The sequence below is a fragment of the Mytilus californianus genome, unplaced genomic scaffold (assembly GCF_021869535.1).
Source record: "Mytilus californianus isolate M0D057914Y unplaced genomic scaffold, xbMytCali1.0.p SCAF_4, whole genome shotgun sequence".
Classification (NCBI taxonomy): domain Eukaryota; kingdom Metazoa; phylum Mollusca; class Bivalvia; order Mytilida; family Mytilidae; genus Mytilus; species Mytilus californianus.
The window spans coordinates 21,048,164-21,068,262 of record NW_026262690.1 but is presented as its reverse complement, the minus strand read 5'-3'; the positions used below and the strand labels follow the sequence as shown (position 1 = coordinate 21,068,262).

Below are 20,099 nucleotides of genomic sequence, written 5' to 3'. Positions count from 1 at the left end.
TATGATTTCACTATGGCTAATTAGCAATCTTGTTTGTATTTTAATAAGTTGTTTTGTTTGTTTGCTATTTGTTTGCAGGTCATTCAGAAAGCTGAGTTGATAGAATATTATGATGTAAGCGGTTGTTACATTCTCCGTCCATGGTCATATTCTATATGGGAGTGTATTAAGGAATTCTTTGATACAGGGATAAAGAAACTAGGAGTGGAGAACACATATTTCCCTATGTTTGTGTCCCATGCAGCTTTGGAGAGAGAGAAAGCTCATATAGAAGACTTTGCTCCAGAGGTAAGCAAGGACCAGGATGTGTAATAAGAGATTAATTTGGTCTTATTGTTTATGGGGGATTATTTGGTCATACTGAAAAGATTTGATTGTATTTTTTAGAATTTTAAAAAATTAATGATTGTACATTTAAATGAATTGTATGGTCATTTAAAAGAGTCTCCTACAGTTTATATTTACACCAGTAAGGGGAGATGAATGTTAAAACTTTACCGTGGCCAATTTATAGATACCTTCAAACATTTACTTTGTCTTCTGTCACATGTAACACCTGTTTCATAATAATGTTTACACTATAGCAGCATATATATGTTTTTTTTACAAAAAAAGCATATTTGGCTTCGATATACCTTTTAAACATTAATACTGTTTAATTTTAGGTTGCCTGGGTAACAAGGTCTGGAAAATCTGAATTAGCGGAACCAATAGCTATTAGACCAACAAGTGAAACTGTGATGTACCCATCGTATGCCAAATGGATAAAATCTCACAGAGATCTCCCATTGAAGCTGAATCAGTGGTGTAATGTTGTGGTAAGAACATGTTTTAGTGAATAATTTATTTTATTACAAAATTGAATAATTGGTTAAAGAAAAAAAATACTGTGGTAGAATTTTGTATAATATTTTGGTAACAGTAACCCAGAATTATTGTTGTATGTTGTTCCATTATATCACAAAATCTGTTTTTAATAGACATAATGGCAATCAAATTATAATTTGCAAAACAGTAGTTATTTATTTGGCTTATGTAAAAAGTTTTACATGAGTATATGAGTGTATGATCAGCAGTGCTGTTCAAGCCTATTATTTTATAAAATCCTTTAGGGCTATTCCATTAAAAAGAATGTACCAGGGTCGGACGGCAATTATAAAAAATCCCGTTGGTTGTTGATGTGTTGAAGCGTGTATGGCCAGTGGCCCTTGGTGTTTAGAGAAACTAAGTATTGTTGGTTGTTGGTCTTCTTTGACAGTCATTTTTCGTGACTGTCGGTTTCAATGTGTTATTTTCCGTTTTTTATTATTATTTGTTTTTGCAAGGACTTATATAACCGATTGTTTTTGTCTCCTGCTCTTATCGTGATATTTTGGAAAACATAACTGTTCCCGCGACTTACGCAGCGGCAGGCGCAACGTTGAATTCTACCTATGGTACCAGTTCCGGAAGTGCAAGAGTTACTTCCCTTTAATGACAAACACATGGCGAACGATGTCAAATTCTATTGAAAATAATAGTCGGAGGTTCAAATTAGCGGTGGTCCGAGGTCAGCAACCTTCCACTTTTGCAATCGGACTTTCGTTTGGTTACTAGCTAGGCCCAACGGACCTTCGATTTGAAATAAAATAAAAATTAACTTTGACGACCTTTTTAACCATCAGTATGGTCATTTTAAAGCCATATTACTATTGAGATCGTACACCCCTCCAGGGATTTTTCTAGCATTCCACAGGGTCCAAATACCGGACCCATTCCTATTGGCAATGGCAAATACCCTACGTTTTTCCCAATTTTCAATTTGGGACCAAAACTTCCAAACGATCTCAAAATTTATTTTTATCTTTATTATTCATGACAGCGATGCTCAGTTTGTTCAACCGCTAGCTTTATACTGAAAATTGCTAACAAGTAATGTGTAAATACGAGTAAAATCATATCTGACTGACAAAAACAACCATTGAAAAGCAATGGATGCCATAAACCGGAAATGAAGACGATTACAATACCGATCAAATTCCGGGGTCGGATAAGGGTAATTCCGGGTTTGCCGATCAAATACAATAAAAAAAATAATAATTCCAGGCAGGTGACAAAATACATCTATGATGATGAAATATAAACACTAGAATTGAAAACCAAAAGGTCATTAAAGATTGCATATTTTGGCGTTAATATTGATTCACTTATAGGGTCTTTGCATCGGCACTAAACACATTTATTTAAAAACCAGTTGTTGGCATGACACGGGTTATGTTCTTCTCATATATGTTATGATGGTATGATACTAAACCCCTAACGGGAAGGATTGTGCCTGATATTCATATGATGAAGACATAATCTTTCAATCAGTTTAATTGAAGTCTGGAGCTGGCATATCAGTTAACTGCTAGTAGTCTGTTGTTATTTATGTATTATTGTCATTTTGTTTATTTTCTTTGGTTACATCTTCTGACATCAGACTCGGACTTCTCTTGAACTGAATTTTAATGTGCGTATTGTTATGCGTGTACTTTTCATCATTGGCTGGAGGTATAGGGGGAGGGTTGAGATCTCATAAACATGTTTAACCCCGCCGCATTTTTACGCCTGTCCCAAGTCAGGAGCCTCTAGCCTTTGTCAGTCTTGTATTATTTTTATACGACCGCAAAAAATTTTTGCGGTCGTATATTGGTATGACGTTGGCGTCATCGTCTGGCGTCGTCCGAAGACACATTGGTTTTCGCATTCTAACTTTAGTTTAAATGAATGGATCTCTATGAAATTTTACCATAAGGTTCAATACCACAAAAGGAAGGTTGGGATTGATTTTGGGGGTTATGGTACCAACAGTTAAGGAATTAGGGGCCAAAAAGGGGCCAAAAATAAGCATTTTTGTAACTTCCAGACATAACTTGTGTGTTAGTGTATGGATCTCTTTGACATTGTTCCACAAGGTTCCATATCACACAGGGAATGCTGGGATTGATTTTGGGGGTAATTGCCTCAAAATATTAGGAATTAGGGGCAAAAAAGGGGCAAAAAACAAGCATTTTTCTAGTTTCATGACAATAACTTGTGTGTAAGTGTATGGATCTTTCTGAAATTGTACTACAAGGCTCCATATCACAAAGGGAAAGCTGGAATTGAGTTTGGGGGTAATTGCCCAAAACGTTTAGGAATAAGGGGCCAAAAAGGGGCCAAAAATAAGCATTTTTGTAGTTTCCAGACAATAACTTGTGTTCAAGTGTATGGATCTCTCTGAAATTGTACTGCAAGGTACCATACCACAAAGGGAAGGCTGGGATTGAGTTTGGGGGTGATGAATCATAAGGGGGTTCAAAAAATTTGGGGGGGGGATTTTTTTTTTTTTTTCCTTTTTTTTTTTCTTTTAAAATTTTCCATTTTAAGTTGGTTATTTCTCTGTTTTATATTTAAAAGCAAATAATAATGATATGGTAGGAGATACACATCAAACAGGATGTGTAAATTATTATATAATAAGTATTGTGCAATAGCAAGAAATTTTCAATTGCACAGTATTGCACAATAGCAAGAAATCTTCAATTGCACAGTATTGCGCAATAGCAAGAAATCTTCAATTGCGCAGTATTGTGCAATAGCAAGAAATATCCAATAGCACAATATTGCGCAATAGCAAGAAATTGTCAATTGTACAGTATTGCGCAATTGCAAGAAATATTCAATTGCACAGTATTGTGCAAAAGAAGATACTTCGTATAAGTTGCTTATTTCTTGACCAATTTCAATGGGGTTTTATTCTTGAATTCTTGGGGTTCTTAAATATGCTGATTCTAAGCGTGTATTAAGTTTTTGGATTTTGGGCCCCGTTTTTAAATTGGTCCACATTGAGGTCCAAAGGGTCCAAAATTAAACTGTTTGATTTCATCAAAAATTGAATTATCGGGGTTCTTTGATATGCCGAATCTAACTGTGTATTTAGATTCTTAATTTTTGGTTCCGTTTTCAAATTGGTCTACATTAAGGTCCAAAGGGTCCAAAATTAAACTTAGTTTGATTTTAACAAAAATTGAATTCTTGGGGTTCTTTGATATGCTGAATCTAAACATGTATTTAGATTTTTGATTATGGGCCCAGTTTTCAAGTTGGTCCAAATCGGGGTCCAAAATTAAACTTTGTTTGATTTCAACAAAAATTGAATATATGGGGTTCTTTGATATGCTGAATCTAACCATGTATTTAGATTTTTGATTTTTGGGCCCCATTATCAACTTTGTCCACATTGAGGTCAAAAGGGTCCAAAATTATACTTTGTTTGATTTCATCAAAAATTGAATTCTTGGGGTTCTTTGATATGCTGAATCTAACCATGTATTTAGATTTTGGATATTGGACCATAATAGGTGAATGTCCAATTTAAAATTTTTAAGTTCTTAGACCACATTCATTCTGTCAGAAACCTATGCTGTGTCAAATATTTAATCACAATCCAAATTCAGAGCTGTATCAAGCTTGAATGTTGTGTCCATACTTGCCCCAACTGTTCAGGGTTCGACCTCTGCGGTCGTATCAAGCTGCGCCCTGCGGAGCATTTTATTAATTTTAGTTTCTTGTGTACAATTTGGAGTTTAGTATGGCGTTCATTATCACTGAACTAGTATATATATTTGTTTAGGGGCCAGCTGAAGGACGCCTCCGGGTGCGGGAATTTCTCGCTGCATTGAAGACCTGTTGGTGACCATCTGCTGTTGTCTGTTCTATGGTTGGGTTGTTGTCTCTTTGACACATTCCCCATTTCCATTCTCAATTTTATTTTTTACAGAGTTTGTCTTTAGTGCCGTGTGGAGACAGTAGAGTGCCTCCCCGTGCTTCAGGTTTATGCTCTTATAATATACTAGATTATGGAGTGTGTGTCTGAGCGAGAATTTCTCTAGTTCATTACTTTAGGAATATTTATCAAAAAGTAGTATTTCAATATTCAGCCCCATTCTACTATTTAGTCAGACGTCAGTCGCTACCCTGATATACCCTTTCTTTTTCGGGTAATTAATACGGATAGCATTTGACATCTTTAGCCGAACAGATTTATCATTTTTACATAATTTAATTCATTGTATGCTGGTTCATATTCTGGACGCCAGTCTTTGCTCCTTTCTAATATAATTCACAAACAAAAAACAAATATGAAGCTTAGAAATGGAAAAATATTAAATACTAAACTCCTTCAAAGGGTATCTACACGTCTCAATCATCAAAATCGCTTATCTAAAAATACTACCATCGCTAACATTTTTAACAATAAAAATCGTGGTTACCCTTCTATCGATAAGTGTCATGCCAAAAAATGACTTACATGTCCCCGTCTTTCCACCAACAATACGGTAAGGTCCACGTTTAATGGTCACACATTTTCTTTAAATTTTGAAACTGATATAACTTGAAAAACAAACAGTATAATTTATTTACTCACATGAAACAAACCGGGATGCGGTATTCAGTACGTAGGTGAAACTGGACGATATTTATCTAAACGCACTCAAGAACATCTGTATCGTTTTAAAAGACCCAATAAATTCAAAAGTATCATTTATCAACACCTTAAGAAGCACAATCATCCTATTAAATATTTAGCAGTTCAACCTTTAGAAGTAGTAAATAAGCAGCCTGGTGAATCTCATTCAAAGTTTGTACGATCGCGGAAAATAATTGAATTAAATTGGATTAAAAAATTACAGACAGTCTACCCTCTCGGTCTTAATGATAATATCATGGGAATTGGTAATATATCAAGAACCGATTCTGTTAAAATTTTGGATATAGTTTCTAAAACTGTTCGTAAAAACCGTTCTCATGGTCGTAGAAAAAATCGCAATCAAAGAAAATTTCGGACCAATCATACCAATATTTCGGACCTAATTTCTATTTCAAAAAACAACGGCAGACATTATCTGTTAACAAAGCTTTGTTCATTACCGGTTAATAAGTTAAATAAAATTTTAGAGGATTGCAACACAATTTCATATAGCAGTCCTAAGTATGAAATCGTTCAAATTATAATGGCATATTGTTATTCTAAACTGTTTCCCAAAATTGATCGCCCTGAAGATCATAAAAAACAGTTTATTAAAATAAAGTATGTCAATAAAGGTTTTGATTTTGTAAATATTGCCGGTATTTTTAACGACCATTCTGTTAAAGAACAAATTCCGGGATATTTTGATAATACTGAGCTCCCTCTTATTTGTTATATTTACAAGAAATCTACCCGGAAATTTGTGTTTAATTATAGCCAATTGTGTAAAGATGTTAATATCAGTGAAAATACACCTACTTCATGTAATTGCAGTAATTCCGAATACATTTATGGACCCATTTCCCATGTTATAACAGGAGATCTTAACATCGTTCAAGACCGAGAGTTAAAATCATTCCTCAGTAAAGGACCTAAATATCGTCCCCCGTCAATTATTAATTGGAATGAGTGTCGTAATATCATCCACGACTCACTCCATACTTACTGTTTGAAATGGATAAAACGGGAAAAAGCTGACAAAAAATCTTTGGACTCTTTTTTTAAATCAGTAATGAACATAGTTGATATACGTATTCAACATTTTAAAGAACATTTTACTCTTAACAATAACCACAATAAACCTATATTTCTCGTATCAAACATAAACTAAAAGAACTAGCCAAGGAATTTGTTTTTGTCCCGGCCTATAAAGCGGCTAATAATATTATTATTGTTTGACGTAAATTTTACATTGAGGTTCTGCAAAAAGAAATCACCAATTCACCAACGTTCCAACTGATTCCATTTTCAAAAAACGACATCTGTAACAAACATAAACTTTTAGCTACCGCTTTACAAGCAGAACCAAATACAATGAAAGTCCCAACTATGTATTGGCTTCCAAAGCTACACAAAACACCTTACAAATATAGATTCATTTCGTCTTCAAGCCATTGTTCCACTACTAAATTGTCTATTCTTCTTACCAGTACACTTGGTACAATAAAAAACCTGATAATAAATTGTTCAAATAAGGCCTTTCGAAAATAGTGGAATTAATTACTTTTGGAGTGTCAAGAACTCGTTGGAAGTACTTGATAAATTGCATGCATATATTGGTGATTTTGAATCTGTTCAAAGTTTTGATTTTTCTACCCTATATACCACATTGCCTCACATTCTCATTAAGAAAAAATTCACACACCTAATTAAATGGGCATTTAAAAAGTCAGAATGTGAATATATATGTTCAAACTCTTTTAGGTCATTTTTTAGTAGCAATAAACAAAAAAACTATGTCAATTGGACATGCTTTGATACTATATATGCCCTTGAATTTTTATTAGATAACATTTTTGTTCGCTTTGGAGATTCCGTATATCGTCAGGTTATCGGAATTCCAATGGGGACTAACTGTGCACCACTTATTGCGGACCCTTTTTATACGACCGCAAAAATTAAAAATTTTTTGGTCGTATATTGGTATGACGTTGGCGTCGTCGTCGTCGTCGTCGTCGTTGTCGTCGTCGTCGTCGTCGTCCGGCGTCGTCTGGCGTCGTCCGAAGACACATTGGTTTTCGCACTCTAACTTTAGTTTAAGTGAATGGATCTCCATGAAATTTCACCATAAGGTTCAATACCACGAAAGGAAGGTTGGGATTGATTTTGGGGGTTATGGTACCAACAGTTAAGGAATTAGGGGCCAAAAAGGGGCCAAAAATAAGCATTTTTGTAATTTTCAGACAATAACTTGTGTGTAAGTGTATAGATCTCTCTGACATTGTACCACAAGGTTCCATATCACAAAGGGAAGGCTGTAATTGATTTTGGGGGTAATTGCCTCAAAATTTTAGGAATTAGGGGCCAAAAAAGGGGCAAAAAACAAGCATTTTTCTAGTTTCATGACAATAACTTGTGTGTAAGTGTTTGGATATTTCTGAAATTGTACTACAAGGTTCCATATCACAAAGGGAAAGCTGGAATTGAGTTTGGGGGTAATTGCCCGAAACGTTTAGGAATTGGGGGCCAAAAAGGGGCCAAAAATAAGCATTTTTCTAGTTTCCAGACAATAACTTGTGTTCAAGTGTATGGATCTCTCTGAAATTGTACTGCAAGGTACCATACCACAAAGGGAAGGCTGGGATTGAGTTTGGGGGTGATGAATCATAAGGGGGTTCAAAAAATTTGGGGGGATTTTTTTTTTTTTTTTTTTTCTTTTTTTCCTTTTTTTTTTCTTTTAAAATTTTCCATTTTAAGTTGATTATTTCTGATTTATATTTAAAAGCAAATAATAATGATATGGTAGGAGATACACACCAAACAGGATGTGTAAATTATTATATAATAAGTATTGTGCAATAGCAAGAAATTTTCAATTGCACAGTATTGCACAATAGCAAGAAATCTTCAATTGCACAGTATTGCGCAATAGCAAGAAATCTTCAATTGCACAGTATTGCGCAATAGCAAGAAATATCCAATAGCACAATATTGCGCAATAGCAAGAAATTGTCAATTGTACAGTATTACGCAATAGCAAGAAATATTCAATTGCACAGTGTTGTGCAAAAGAAGATACTTCGTATAAATTGCTTATTTCTTGATCAATTTCAATGGGGTTTTATTCTTGAATTCTTGGGGTTCTTTAATATGCTGAATCTAACCGTGTATTAAGTTTTTGGATTTTGGGCCCCGTTTTTAAATTGGTCCACATTGAGGTCCAAAGGGTCCAAAATTTAACTTTGTTTGATTTCATCAAAAATTGAATTATTGGGGTTCTTTGATATGCCGAATCTAACCGTGTATTTAGATTTTTAATTTGGGGTCCCGTTTTTTAAATTGGTCTACATTAAGGTCCAAAGGGTCCAAAATTAAACTTAATTTGATTTTAACAAAAATTGAATTCTTGGGGTTCTTTGATATGCTGAATCTAAACATGTGTTTAGATTTTTGATTATGGGCCCAGTTTTCAAGTTGGTCCAAGTTGGGGTCCAAAATTAAACTTTGTTTGATTTCAACAAAAATTGAATATATGGGGTTATTTGATATGCAAAATCTAAACATGTATTTAGATTTTAGATTTTTGGCCCAGTTTTCAAGTTGGTCCAAATTGGGGTCCAAAATTAAACTTTGTTTGATTTCAACAAAAATTGAATATATGGGGTTCTTTGATATGCTGAATCTTACCATGTATTTAGATTTTTTATTTGTGGGCCTGCTATCAAATTGGTTCATATTGAGGTCAAAAGGGTCCAAAATTAAACTTTGTTTGATTTCATAAAAAATTGAATTATTGGGGTTCTTTGATATGCCAAATCTAACCGTGTTTTTAGATTTTTAATTTTGGGTCCCGTTTTTTAAATTTGTCTACATTAAGGTCCAAAGGGTCCAAAATTAAACTTAGTTTGATTTTAACAAAAATTGAATTCTTCGGGTACTTTGATATGCTGAATCTAAACATGTGTTTAGATTTTTTATTATAGGACCAGTTTTCAAGTTTGTCCAAGTTGGGGTCCAAAATTAAACTTTGTTTGATTTCAACAAAAATTGAATATATGGGGTTCTTTGATATGCTGAATCTAACCATGTATTTTGATTTTGGACATTGGACCATAATAGGTAAATTAAAAAAATTGAAGTTCTTAGACCACATTCTTTCTGTGTCAGAAACCTATGCTGTGTCAAATATTTAATCACAATCCAAATTCAGAGCTGTATCAAGCTTGAATGTTGTGTCCATACTTGCCCCAACTGTTCAGGGTTCGACCTCTGCGGTCGTATCAAGCTGCGCCCAGCGAAGCATTTTATTTTGTATTGCTATGAGTTACAATTTATGACAAAAATCAGCAAAGAACCATCGAAACAACATCTGATACACAAATTTAATAATACTTTTAGATATTTGGATGATATTTTGGCTCTCAATAATGACGACTTCAGTATGTATACTAAAGAAATTTATCCTGTTGAACTTACTTTAAATAAAGCTAATACTAACAATAACCACTGCCCTTTCCTCGATCTTGATATCTATATCATTAACGGAAAGCTTAATACTAAAATATATGATAAAAGAGATGATTTTTCATTTCCTATCGTTAATTATCCATTTTTATATGGTGCATTCCATTGTCACCATCTTACGGTGTTTATATATCTCAACTTGTACGATTCGCTCGTGTATGTAACAATGTTTTAGATTTTAACGAGAGAAATTTATGTATTACTGAAAAATTATTACACCAGGGTTTTGGATATCATAAACTAGTCAAAACATTTACTAAATTTTATCATCGGTATAAGGACATCATTCGTAAATATAGCTCAACATGCAGACTTCTTATACGTTCAGGTATTTCACATCCAATTTTTTATGGAAATATTCTTTATAAAGCACAAAAATGTCAGTATTCACCTCTGAAGCTAACAAAACCTTTAAATAGACTTATTAAGAAGGGATATAGTTACGATACTGTTGTCAGGTCATTAAAGATTGCATATTTTGGCGTTAATATTGATTCACTTATAGGGTCTTTGCATCGGCACTAAACACATTTATTTAAAAACCAGTTGTTGGCATGACACGGGTTATGTTCTTCTCATATATGTTATGATGGTATGATACTAAACCCCTAACGGGAAGGATTGTGCCTGATATTCATATGATGAAGACATAATCTTTCAATCAGTTTAATTGAAGTCTGGAGCTGGCATATCAGTTAACTGCTAGTAGTCTGTTGTTATTTATGTATTATTGTCATTTTGTTTATTTTCTTTGGTTACATCTTCTGACATCAGACTCGGACTTCTCTTGAACTGAATTTTAATGTGCGTATTGTTATGCGTTTACTTTTCTACATTGGCTGGAGGTATAGGGGGAGGGTTGAGATCTCATAAACATGTTTAACCCCGCCGCATTTTTGCGCCTGTCCCAAGTCAGGAGCCTCTAGCCTTTGTCAGTCTTGTATTATTTTTAATTTTAGTTTCTTGTGTACAATTTGGAGTTTAGTATGGCGTTCATTATCACTGAACTAGTATATATATTTGTTTAGGGGCCAGCTGAAGGACGCCTCCGGGTGTGGGAATTTCTCGCTGCATTGAAGACCTGTTGGTGACCTTCTGCTGTTGTCTGTTCTATGGTCGGGTTGTTGTCTCTTTGACACATTCCCCATTTCCATTCTCAATTTTATATGGAAAAGAAAGAAAAAGCATGAAATATTTTATACAGACTCAAAATAACTTTTAGCTCACAAATTTTCATGTCAAAATCCAATGAAATGTGACAGTAATTTTCTTTATCATTAATAAATGTTGATATTACATGTAGATGTTTTTATAGAGTATACATATATCTACAATTCCAAGAGGTCATTTCTTCTCAATTTTGAACGGCCAGTAAAAATCTGGAAGTTTCTTACTTTATTTTTACAGAGCTAATATAATAGTGCAACTAGATAGGATACATTTAAACAGCTTTGAATTTGAACTATTACTTTAATTGTATACTCGGGTATGAATTGAACAATATAAAAAAAAAGAGATACAAATAGCCCTTTATATCATAGTAATAAGCAAATATTGTAGCTCCTTGACCCTGTCCACCCCCTCTAAATTGTCCAGCAACTATAATGTTTAAATAACAATTCCTTTGGTTGTGGTAAATTAGAATAAAATAAGTTAGATATATTCCAGTTGGTTCTTGTATTATTATGAAATGACTTCCTGTTGGTTGGTGTTAAGATACATGGTACATTCCTCTTGGTCGTGGGGGTACTTAAAAATTGCCTTCCGACCCTAGTACCTCCTTTTTAATGGAATAGCCCTTACTTGCAATGTGTTATTTTCTCTTTTATGGAATTAGACCAATGCAGGTAAAATTAAGATAATGATGATTTATACTCATTGAAATAGTTCAATACAAAGTGCTTTGAAATATTCTTCATTTTTGTCTTTTCTTTTTTTTTTTTATTTAGAAAAACAGTTTATTGAAAGTAGTGACCATGTTACCTGTGGATTTTGCTGAGTAGCCGTTCATTAGCATACTCATTAATTTTTTTGTTTTTATTCATATCAAAATAAACTTTTTCTATTTCTGGTGGTAAAAGAAAGCTGTATAGTTTATTGAAGTAAATAGTTCAAGGATAAATAGTTTATCATTTATTATTGCAGAGGTGGGAGTTCAAACATCCACAGCCATTTCTTCGAACCAGAGAGTTTCTATGGCAGGAGGGTCATACAGCCTGGTCTAATAAGAAAGATGCGGAGGAAGAGGTGATTCTATTTTGACATTTAATTGTATACCCATGTTACATGTTATTGTATGATAATAATGTGTTTTTGTTTATACTACTTTTTTAATGTGAACAAAAGTCTTGTAATAAAATTTTATCTTTTCTAATATTTTCCCAATTTCAGATATGTCTTTCCAGAGTTATTAGACTAATTTACTAAAGTTTTGACAGTCATATCTCATGATCATTTCAGTTTTCTTAATTTATCTTTAAAATTTTTAACTCAATGCTTGGTGCCATAAAGGCAAGTCTTTTTATACGACCGCAAAAAAATTTTGTGGTCGTATATTGGTATGACGTTGGCGTCGTCGTCGTCGTCCGAATACATATTGGTTTTCGCACTCTAACTTTAGTTTAAGTGAATGGATCTTTTTGAAATTTGACCATAAGGTTAAATACCACAAAAGGAAGGTTGGGATTGATTTTGGGGGTTATGGTACCAACAGTTAAGGAATTAGGGGCCAAAAAGGGGCCAAAAATGAGCATTTTCTAGTTTCCAGACTATAACTGTGGAACAGTGTATGGATCTCTCTGAAATTATACTACAAGTTTCCATACCACAAAGGGATGGTTAGGATTTGCTTTGGGGGGTTATGGCTCAAACCGTTTAGGAATTAGGGGCAAAAAAGGGGGAAAAACAAGGTTGTCCTGGTTAATGGACAAATACTTTAGTACAAAACATAATTTAAAGCAGTGTAAGGGAGATAAATCAAATACATCATTGAAATTATCTCCCTTACACTGCTTTTAAATTATGTATAAAGTAATGGTTAATGAACAATAAAGATAATCTAAAACAGTGTAAGGGAGGTAATCCAAATACAACGTTTTGGTTACTTCCCTTACACTGCTTTTAAATTATGTTTAAAGAAATGCATATTTATAAAGGAAGACCAGTAAAAATATCTGCAAATGTTTTCATCTTTTTTTTTTACAAAAAAATCCATATGAAAGATTTGACACTATATTTTTATTAATTCTATTATAAAATAGATTAAGTTAGCACTATGGTAAATTTAAATGGGTAATTATGGTTGCCAACTCCATTGGAAATTTGAATTGAGATTATGACCATATCTTGAGGGAAAGAATTTTTTGGGGGGAAAAAGGGGGGGGGGGGGATAAAAAGAAATTGTGGGGGGCCAATTTTTTCTCATTTCAGATTTCAGAAATTAAAAAGAATTATTCTTCAAATATTTTTTTTTTTTCAAATTTCAAATATTGAAAAATTTCAAGAAGTAATCTTTAATTGCACAGTATGGCGCATTAGATTTGTAAAATCTTTGATCACATTTATTTATTTGTTATGCCGAATCTAACAGTGTATTTAGATTTTTAATTTTGGGTCCAGTTTTCAAATTGGTCTACATTAATGTCCAAAGGGTCCAAAATTAAACTTTGTTTGATTTTAGCAAAAATTGAATATATGAGGTTCTTTGATATGCTGAATCTAAACATGTATTTAGATTTTTGATTTTTGGCCCAGTTTTCAAGTTGGTCCAAATTGGGGTCCAAAATTAAACTTTGTTTGATTTCAACAAAAATTGAATATATGGGGTTCTTTGATATGCTGAATCTAACCATGTATTTAGATTTTTTATTTGTGGACCCCGTTATCTAATTGGTTCATATTGAGGTCAAAAGGGTCCAAAATTAAACTTTGTTTGATTTCATCTAAAATTGAATTATTGGGGTTCTTTGATATTCCAAATCTAACCGTGTATTTAGGTTTTTAATTTTGGGTCCTGTTTTTTAAATTGGTCTACATTGATGTCCAAAGGGTCCAAAATTAAACTTTGTTTGATTTCATCGAAAATTGAATTCTTGGGGTTCTTTGATTTGCTGAATCTAAACATGTGTTTAGATTTTTGATTATGGGCCCAGTTTTCAAGTTGGTCCAAGATAGGGTCCAGTATTTAAACTTTGTTTGATTTCAACAAAAATTGAATATATGGGGTTCTTTGATATGCTGAATCTAAACATGTATTTAGATTTTTGATTATGGGCCCAGTTTTCAAGTTGGTCCAAATTGGGGTCCAAAATCAAACTTTGTTTGATTTCAACAAAAATTGAAAATATGAGGTTCTTTGATATGCTGAATCTAACCATGTATTTAGATTTTTTATTTGTAGGCCCCGCTATCAAATTGGTTCATATTGAGGTCAAAAGGGTCCAAAATTAAACTTTGTTTGATTTCATCGAAAATTGAATTATTGGGGTTCTTTGATATGCCAAATCTAACCGTGTTTTTAGATTTTTAATTTGGGTCCCGTTTTTTAAATTGGTCTTCATTGAGGTCCAAAGGGTCCAAAATTAAACTTAGTTTGATTTTAACAAAAAATGAATTCTTGGGGTTCTTTGATATGCTGAATCTAAACATGTGTTTAGATTTTTGATAATGGGCACAGTTTTCAAGTTGGTCCAAGTTGGGGTCCAAAATTAAACTTTTTTTGATTTCAACAAAAATTGAATATATGGGGTTCTTTGATATGCTGAATCTAACCATGAATTTAGATTTTTTATTTGTGGGCCCCGCTATCAAATTGGTTCATATTGAGGTCAAAAGGGTCCAAAATTAAACTTTGTTTGATTTCATCAAAAATTGAATTATTGGGGTTCTTTGATATTCCAAATCTAACCGTGTATTTAGATTTTTAATTTTAAGTCCCGTTTTTTAAATTGGTCTACATTAAGGTCCAAAGGGTCCAAAATTAAACTTAGTTTGATTTTAGCAAAAATTGAATTCTTGGGGTTCTTTGATATGCTGAATCTAAACATGTGTTTAGATTTTTGATTATGGGCCCAGTTTTCAAGTTTGTCCAAGTTGGGGTCCAAAATTAAACTTTGTTTGATTTTAACAAAAATTGAATATATGGGGTTCTTTGATATGCTGAATCTAACCATGTATTTTGATTTTGGACATTGGACCATAATAGGTAAATTAAAAAAATTCAAGTTCTTAGACCACATTCTTTCTGTGTCAGAAACCTATGCTGTGTCAAATATTTAATAACAATCCAAATTCAGAGCTGTATCAAGCTTGAATGTTGTGTCCATACTTGCCCCAACTGTTCAGGGTTCGACCTCTGCGGTCGTATCAAGCTGCGCCCCAGCGAAGCATTTTATTCAAGAGTTGTGGCTCTTTAAACATTAAAATTTCAACAATGATGAATTTCTCTGGTGATAACTAACGTTTCTTTTAAGGATTCTTTAGGAAAGAATAAGTTACATTTAGGGTCGATTTTGTCCTTGTAAATTAAAGAATTATGATAATTGTACTTTACCAGTCTTAATAGGCCCCTTCACGGTTAGTGCAGCCATAATGAATAGGGAGCAGATTTTCATAATGGAGGTAAAAAAGGTTTGAAAAATACGGGAAAACATCATTAAAACAGAACAGTTGCTTGGTAACATGCATACGATTTCCCGTACTATCATACTATTTCCACCACTATCCAAAAAATCTGCCCCCTATTCAATAATGCCGAACTAACCTTGAAGTGGCCTATTTGGGTTTTTTGAACTTCAGAGAATGTAAATTTTACCATAATGTTAATGGCATAATTTGACTGGGATGTCATATAGGAAATTTGTTAAAATTGTTTTTAATTTTTAGATCATTTTGGCTAAATGAGTTGCTTAAGATATTTTTTCCAGATAATAATTAAATACAAAATATAAATTCTGTGTGAATTTTGAGTTAGGCTTGTGCTCTTTATTATTTTCTAATCGTGTATACCGGTAGATTAAAGCTTTTTGCCATTTTACTGAATGTTCAGTTATTCCATTAACAGAAATTTTTTTTAGGAATTTTGTATTAAAGAACAAGTATTCAACATTTTGTACCTACAAACTGAAATAAATTACACCCCCACTCTAAACATGGAGGCTGTTTTACAATCCCCTTGTCAGTCTGGTCCTCCTCACAACAAATATTTTCATCACACTGTTCTCCGAAACTACTAAACAGAATGACTTCATATGGTCAGCAACTTAACAGTGATGCGTTGTCATGTTTGAGCACTTTTTGAATCTGTCATATACTTTGTTCCTGTTTGCTGATACTTTGGATTTGTTTAATATGTTGAATGAATTAAATATTTCATCACATACATTTCCAATACTACAGAACATTATGAAAGTATATTTGGTCAGCTCAATAGTGATGAGTTGTAATGCTAGTACATTTTTAGGATCTGTAAGATACCTGCTTCCTGTTTTTCAATACTTTGAACTATGATTGGCAGTATGCTTAGCACGACAACTCATGCATTCTTGTTTGGTTTTTGGGTCATTTGTTTTACCCCATATACCCTTTATATCCAATGTTCAAAGAGCAAGCTCCAATTAGATTTTGAAGATTTTGAAATTTGTTGCTCCAGATTTGTTTTTGTAACTAGAAAAGTTAAAAATCCCATGATAATTCAGCTTTTCTGTTACAAATCTCACTGAAATTTTAACAAGATGTCAAGTTCCATGAATTAAGCTCCTCTCCTGATTTTGATAATGGTCCTAATTTTTTTTCTGCAGAATAACATGGTTTTATTGGTCAATTTAAAGACATTTTTACCTATGCAAATTCAGTTTTATTTCAATCAGTCCCATGAAATGTAATAAACTTTTACAATCCTGTAATCCATCTGCTGTTCAATTATGTCAATGGTAGGATAGGTGTATCATAAGCTCATGTATCCCTAATTAGAATATTATTGAGAAAGAGGAATAGCTACTTCTAACACTGTTGACAGATATTATTTCAATCCAACTAATTACCGGTTTTGTTTTTATTTAGGTATACACAATCTTAGAACTTTATGCCAGAGTTTATGAAGAGTTATTAGCTATACCAGTTGTCCGTGGAAAGAAGACGGAGAAAGAAAAGTTTGCTGGTGGAGATTATACAACAACAGTAGAGGGTTATATCTCAGCCAGTGGAAGAGCCATTCAGGTTGGTCTGTAAAAACTGCAAGCTTTTGGAAAATCATTCAGTTATTATCAATAACCAAATTACAAAGAAATTTTAGAGGTAAAAGGAGTTATTTCAGTTGTCTCCCTTAGGTAGCTTGGTTGTAAAAATATTCAACATAAAAAAAAGATTTTAAAGTTTAAAAACAGATTCTTCAATTTTTAATATTTCTCATTGATTTTAATTGTTTAAGATAAATTAATCACTGTATGACAGTTCAAACATCAGTTTTTGTTACTTTTACACTAACTTAATCAACTCCCATTAGCAAAATAGTTTCAATGTTTTTTTAAGCATAATGATAAAATCAAGTTCAAACTCAAATTCCTAGGTTTTATACTCTCAATGCAACAGCTCATTTTCAAATAAAAAGATTTGTAAAAAGTTATTGAAAAAGTTTTCTATTAAATAAATTGTGTAAAAGGCGTTATATTAAGCACTTGAGACATTATGTAATCTGGACAGAAAAAATAGAATCACTTTCAGCTTGATATATTAAAACAGTTGTTACTCTTAAAAATCACTTGTTAGTACAATAACTGTATTCCTTTTGTATTATCATAGGGTGCTACATCACATCACTTAGGACAGAATTTCTCCAAAATGTTTGAGATAGTATTTGAGGATCCAGAAACGCAAGAGAAACAATATGTTTACCAGAATTCATGGGGATTGACCACACGTACAATTGGTGTTATGTGTATGGTACATGGAGATAACACTGGTTTAGTCCTGCCACCAAGAGTTGCATGTGTTCAGGTTGGATATTATTCAGAATAAATTCCTTGTCTTTAATGTAAGGTGTGGATCCAATATTTGTAATTTGTTTGCTGTAAAATTGTTTGTCATTGTTTGTCTTATAATTGTCAAAACAAAACAAAAAATCAGTAAAAAATAAACTAGAACAAAATGAATTTAATGAGTCAAATTTAACCAGAATTAATCATTAATCATTGATGTACATTTGAACCTGTATTCAGCAGTCAACCATGGGGAATGACAAAAGTGACTGCTCAAGAGAGGTGACCTTTTAAAAGTGGTTTCTAAATATTCCCATAGTGCCCTTGGCTAGGATCACAGCAAATTGTTTTAGGTTTGACTGTATTTAATTATTTCCTTTACATATACATTCTGTATTTATTTGTTATATTTTTAAAAGGTTATAATAGTACCATGTGGTATCACAGCTAACCTGTCTCTTGAAGACACAAAGGCTCTGATGGATAAATGTACAGAGTTCAAGGACTTGTTATCAGATGGTGGCATTAAATGTAGAGCTGACCTCCGTGACAACTATTCTCCAGGATGGAAGTTTAATCATTGGGAATTAAAGGTAAACAATGCTTATAAATCAAAGTTGAATACATAGTTTAATGATTTCAAGACAACTAAAGGCCCTTGTGTATTTATTATACTCCCCAAATTTTTTGGAGGGAATGTATGGGTCAAGATGTGCAACTCATTTCAGGTAGGCCATAATGGTAACCCTTTCTTCCATTCCTCTGTCCATATGGTAACCTTGGGTATGTATGATGACTCATTTCAATGCTGAGACATTTTTACAGATATGGTTAATTTTGGGGTATGAAGTAAGCTTAAATTTTTCACAAATTGGGAACATCCAAAAAGGGCCAGTGTGATGCAGCTTCAGCAAGTAAAAAGTCCCTTTTTCACACAGTTAAAGTCTCTGGAAATTCAGTTCACTTGTTGGATTTTGATACAATGGTAGATATTAGGAAAGGGATAAAGTCTGTTAATATTGAGGTCAATAGGTCAAAATTCAAGATTATTATTCGCAATATTAGTAGGGATCATCCATTGATGTGCTGTTCAGGGAACAATGTATGGCTCTACTTTTTCATTGTAGTGACCAAAGAACAAAATATGATAAAAAATATATTTAGTCAGGAGCCTGTAATTCAGTGGTTGTCATTTGTTGCTGTGTATCATATTTGTTTTTCGTTCATTATTTTGTACATAAATTAGGCCATTAGTTTTCTTGATTAAATTGTTTTACATTTGTCATTTCGGGGCCTTTTATAGTTGACTATGCGGTATGGGTTTTGCTCATTGTTAAAGGCCATACGGTGACCTTTAGTTGTTAATTTCTGTGTCATTTGGTCTCTTGTGGATAGTTGTCTCAATGGCAATCATATCCAATCTTCTTATTTTTATATACAAATTAATGTTATTGCATTTTTGACCTTTTGTATATCATTGTTTGTAAATTGACAGGGAGTTCCAATCCGTTTAGAACTGGGTCCACGTGATATAAAGAACAACCAGTTTGTAGCAGTCAGAAGAGACACTGGTGAAAAAGTTACGATGAAGAATGATAATGCAGTCAGTCAGCTAAAGACATTGCTAGACAAAATACAAGATAATCTGTATTCAAAGTAAGGATTACTCAATACCAAATACACTAGAAATATTTGGAATACATAGGAAGGAAAAAAACAAACTTCAAATAACCTTGATTTCACCAAAAATTTTAAAGGAAGGGGATGTTACCAAAACAGAGACGAGAAAAAAATATAAAATTTCTAAAACACTGTTTTTGAATTTTGAAATAGGAATGGACATTGTATACAGTTGTATTTAAACTCATGTTTGAAATCTGAAGTTTGATTTTCAGCACATTGAATATGTATACTTTTTAAGATTTTCTCAAAAACTTCCAATTTTTTCATAAAATGAGGTAAAAGGATGGTTACTTTGACTACTGCAAGCAAGATTAATTGCAAGATTGTATGATTTATTGTACTCTAACTTCTAAAACTGATTGACAAATTATTTTTAATACACTATGTTGTCTTATTTTTGCATTACTATGATTTAATAGAAAAACAAAGGATATAGAGTATCCATC

General features: G+C 32.9%; 1 protein-coding gene and 1 long non-coding RNA gene across 6 annotated transcripts in view; one reads left to right on the top strand and one right to left on the bottom strand.

The window, feature by feature from the left end:
- LOC127737672 (uncharacterized) overlaps positions 1-20,099 on the bottom strand; it is a 139,422-nt gene that overhangs the window by 112,937 nt on the left and 6,386 nt on the right. The window lies entirely within an intron of this gene.
- Positions 1-20,099, top strand: part of LOC127737650 (bifunctional glutamate/proline--tRNA ligase-like) — a 107,903-nt gene that overhangs the window by 84,753 nt on the left and 3,051 nt on the right. For all 5 annotated transcript variants that reach the window (XM_052248509.1, XM_052248506.1, XM_052248505.1 and 2 more), the window contains 7 exons: positions 79-288; positions 666-818; positions 12,143-12,244; positions 17,057-17,212; positions 17,795-17,989; positions 18,390-18,563; positions 19,466-19,626. In XM_052248509.1, the coding sequence (XP_052104469.1) occupies positions 79-288; positions 666-818; positions 12,143-12,244; positions 17,057-17,212; positions 17,795-17,989; positions 18,390-18,563; positions 19,466-19,626 (1,151 nt within the window). The remainder of the gene's footprint in view (positions 1-78; positions 289-665; positions 819-12,142; positions 12,245-17,056; positions 17,213-17,794; positions 17,990-18,389; positions 18,564-19,465; positions 19,627-20,099) is intronic.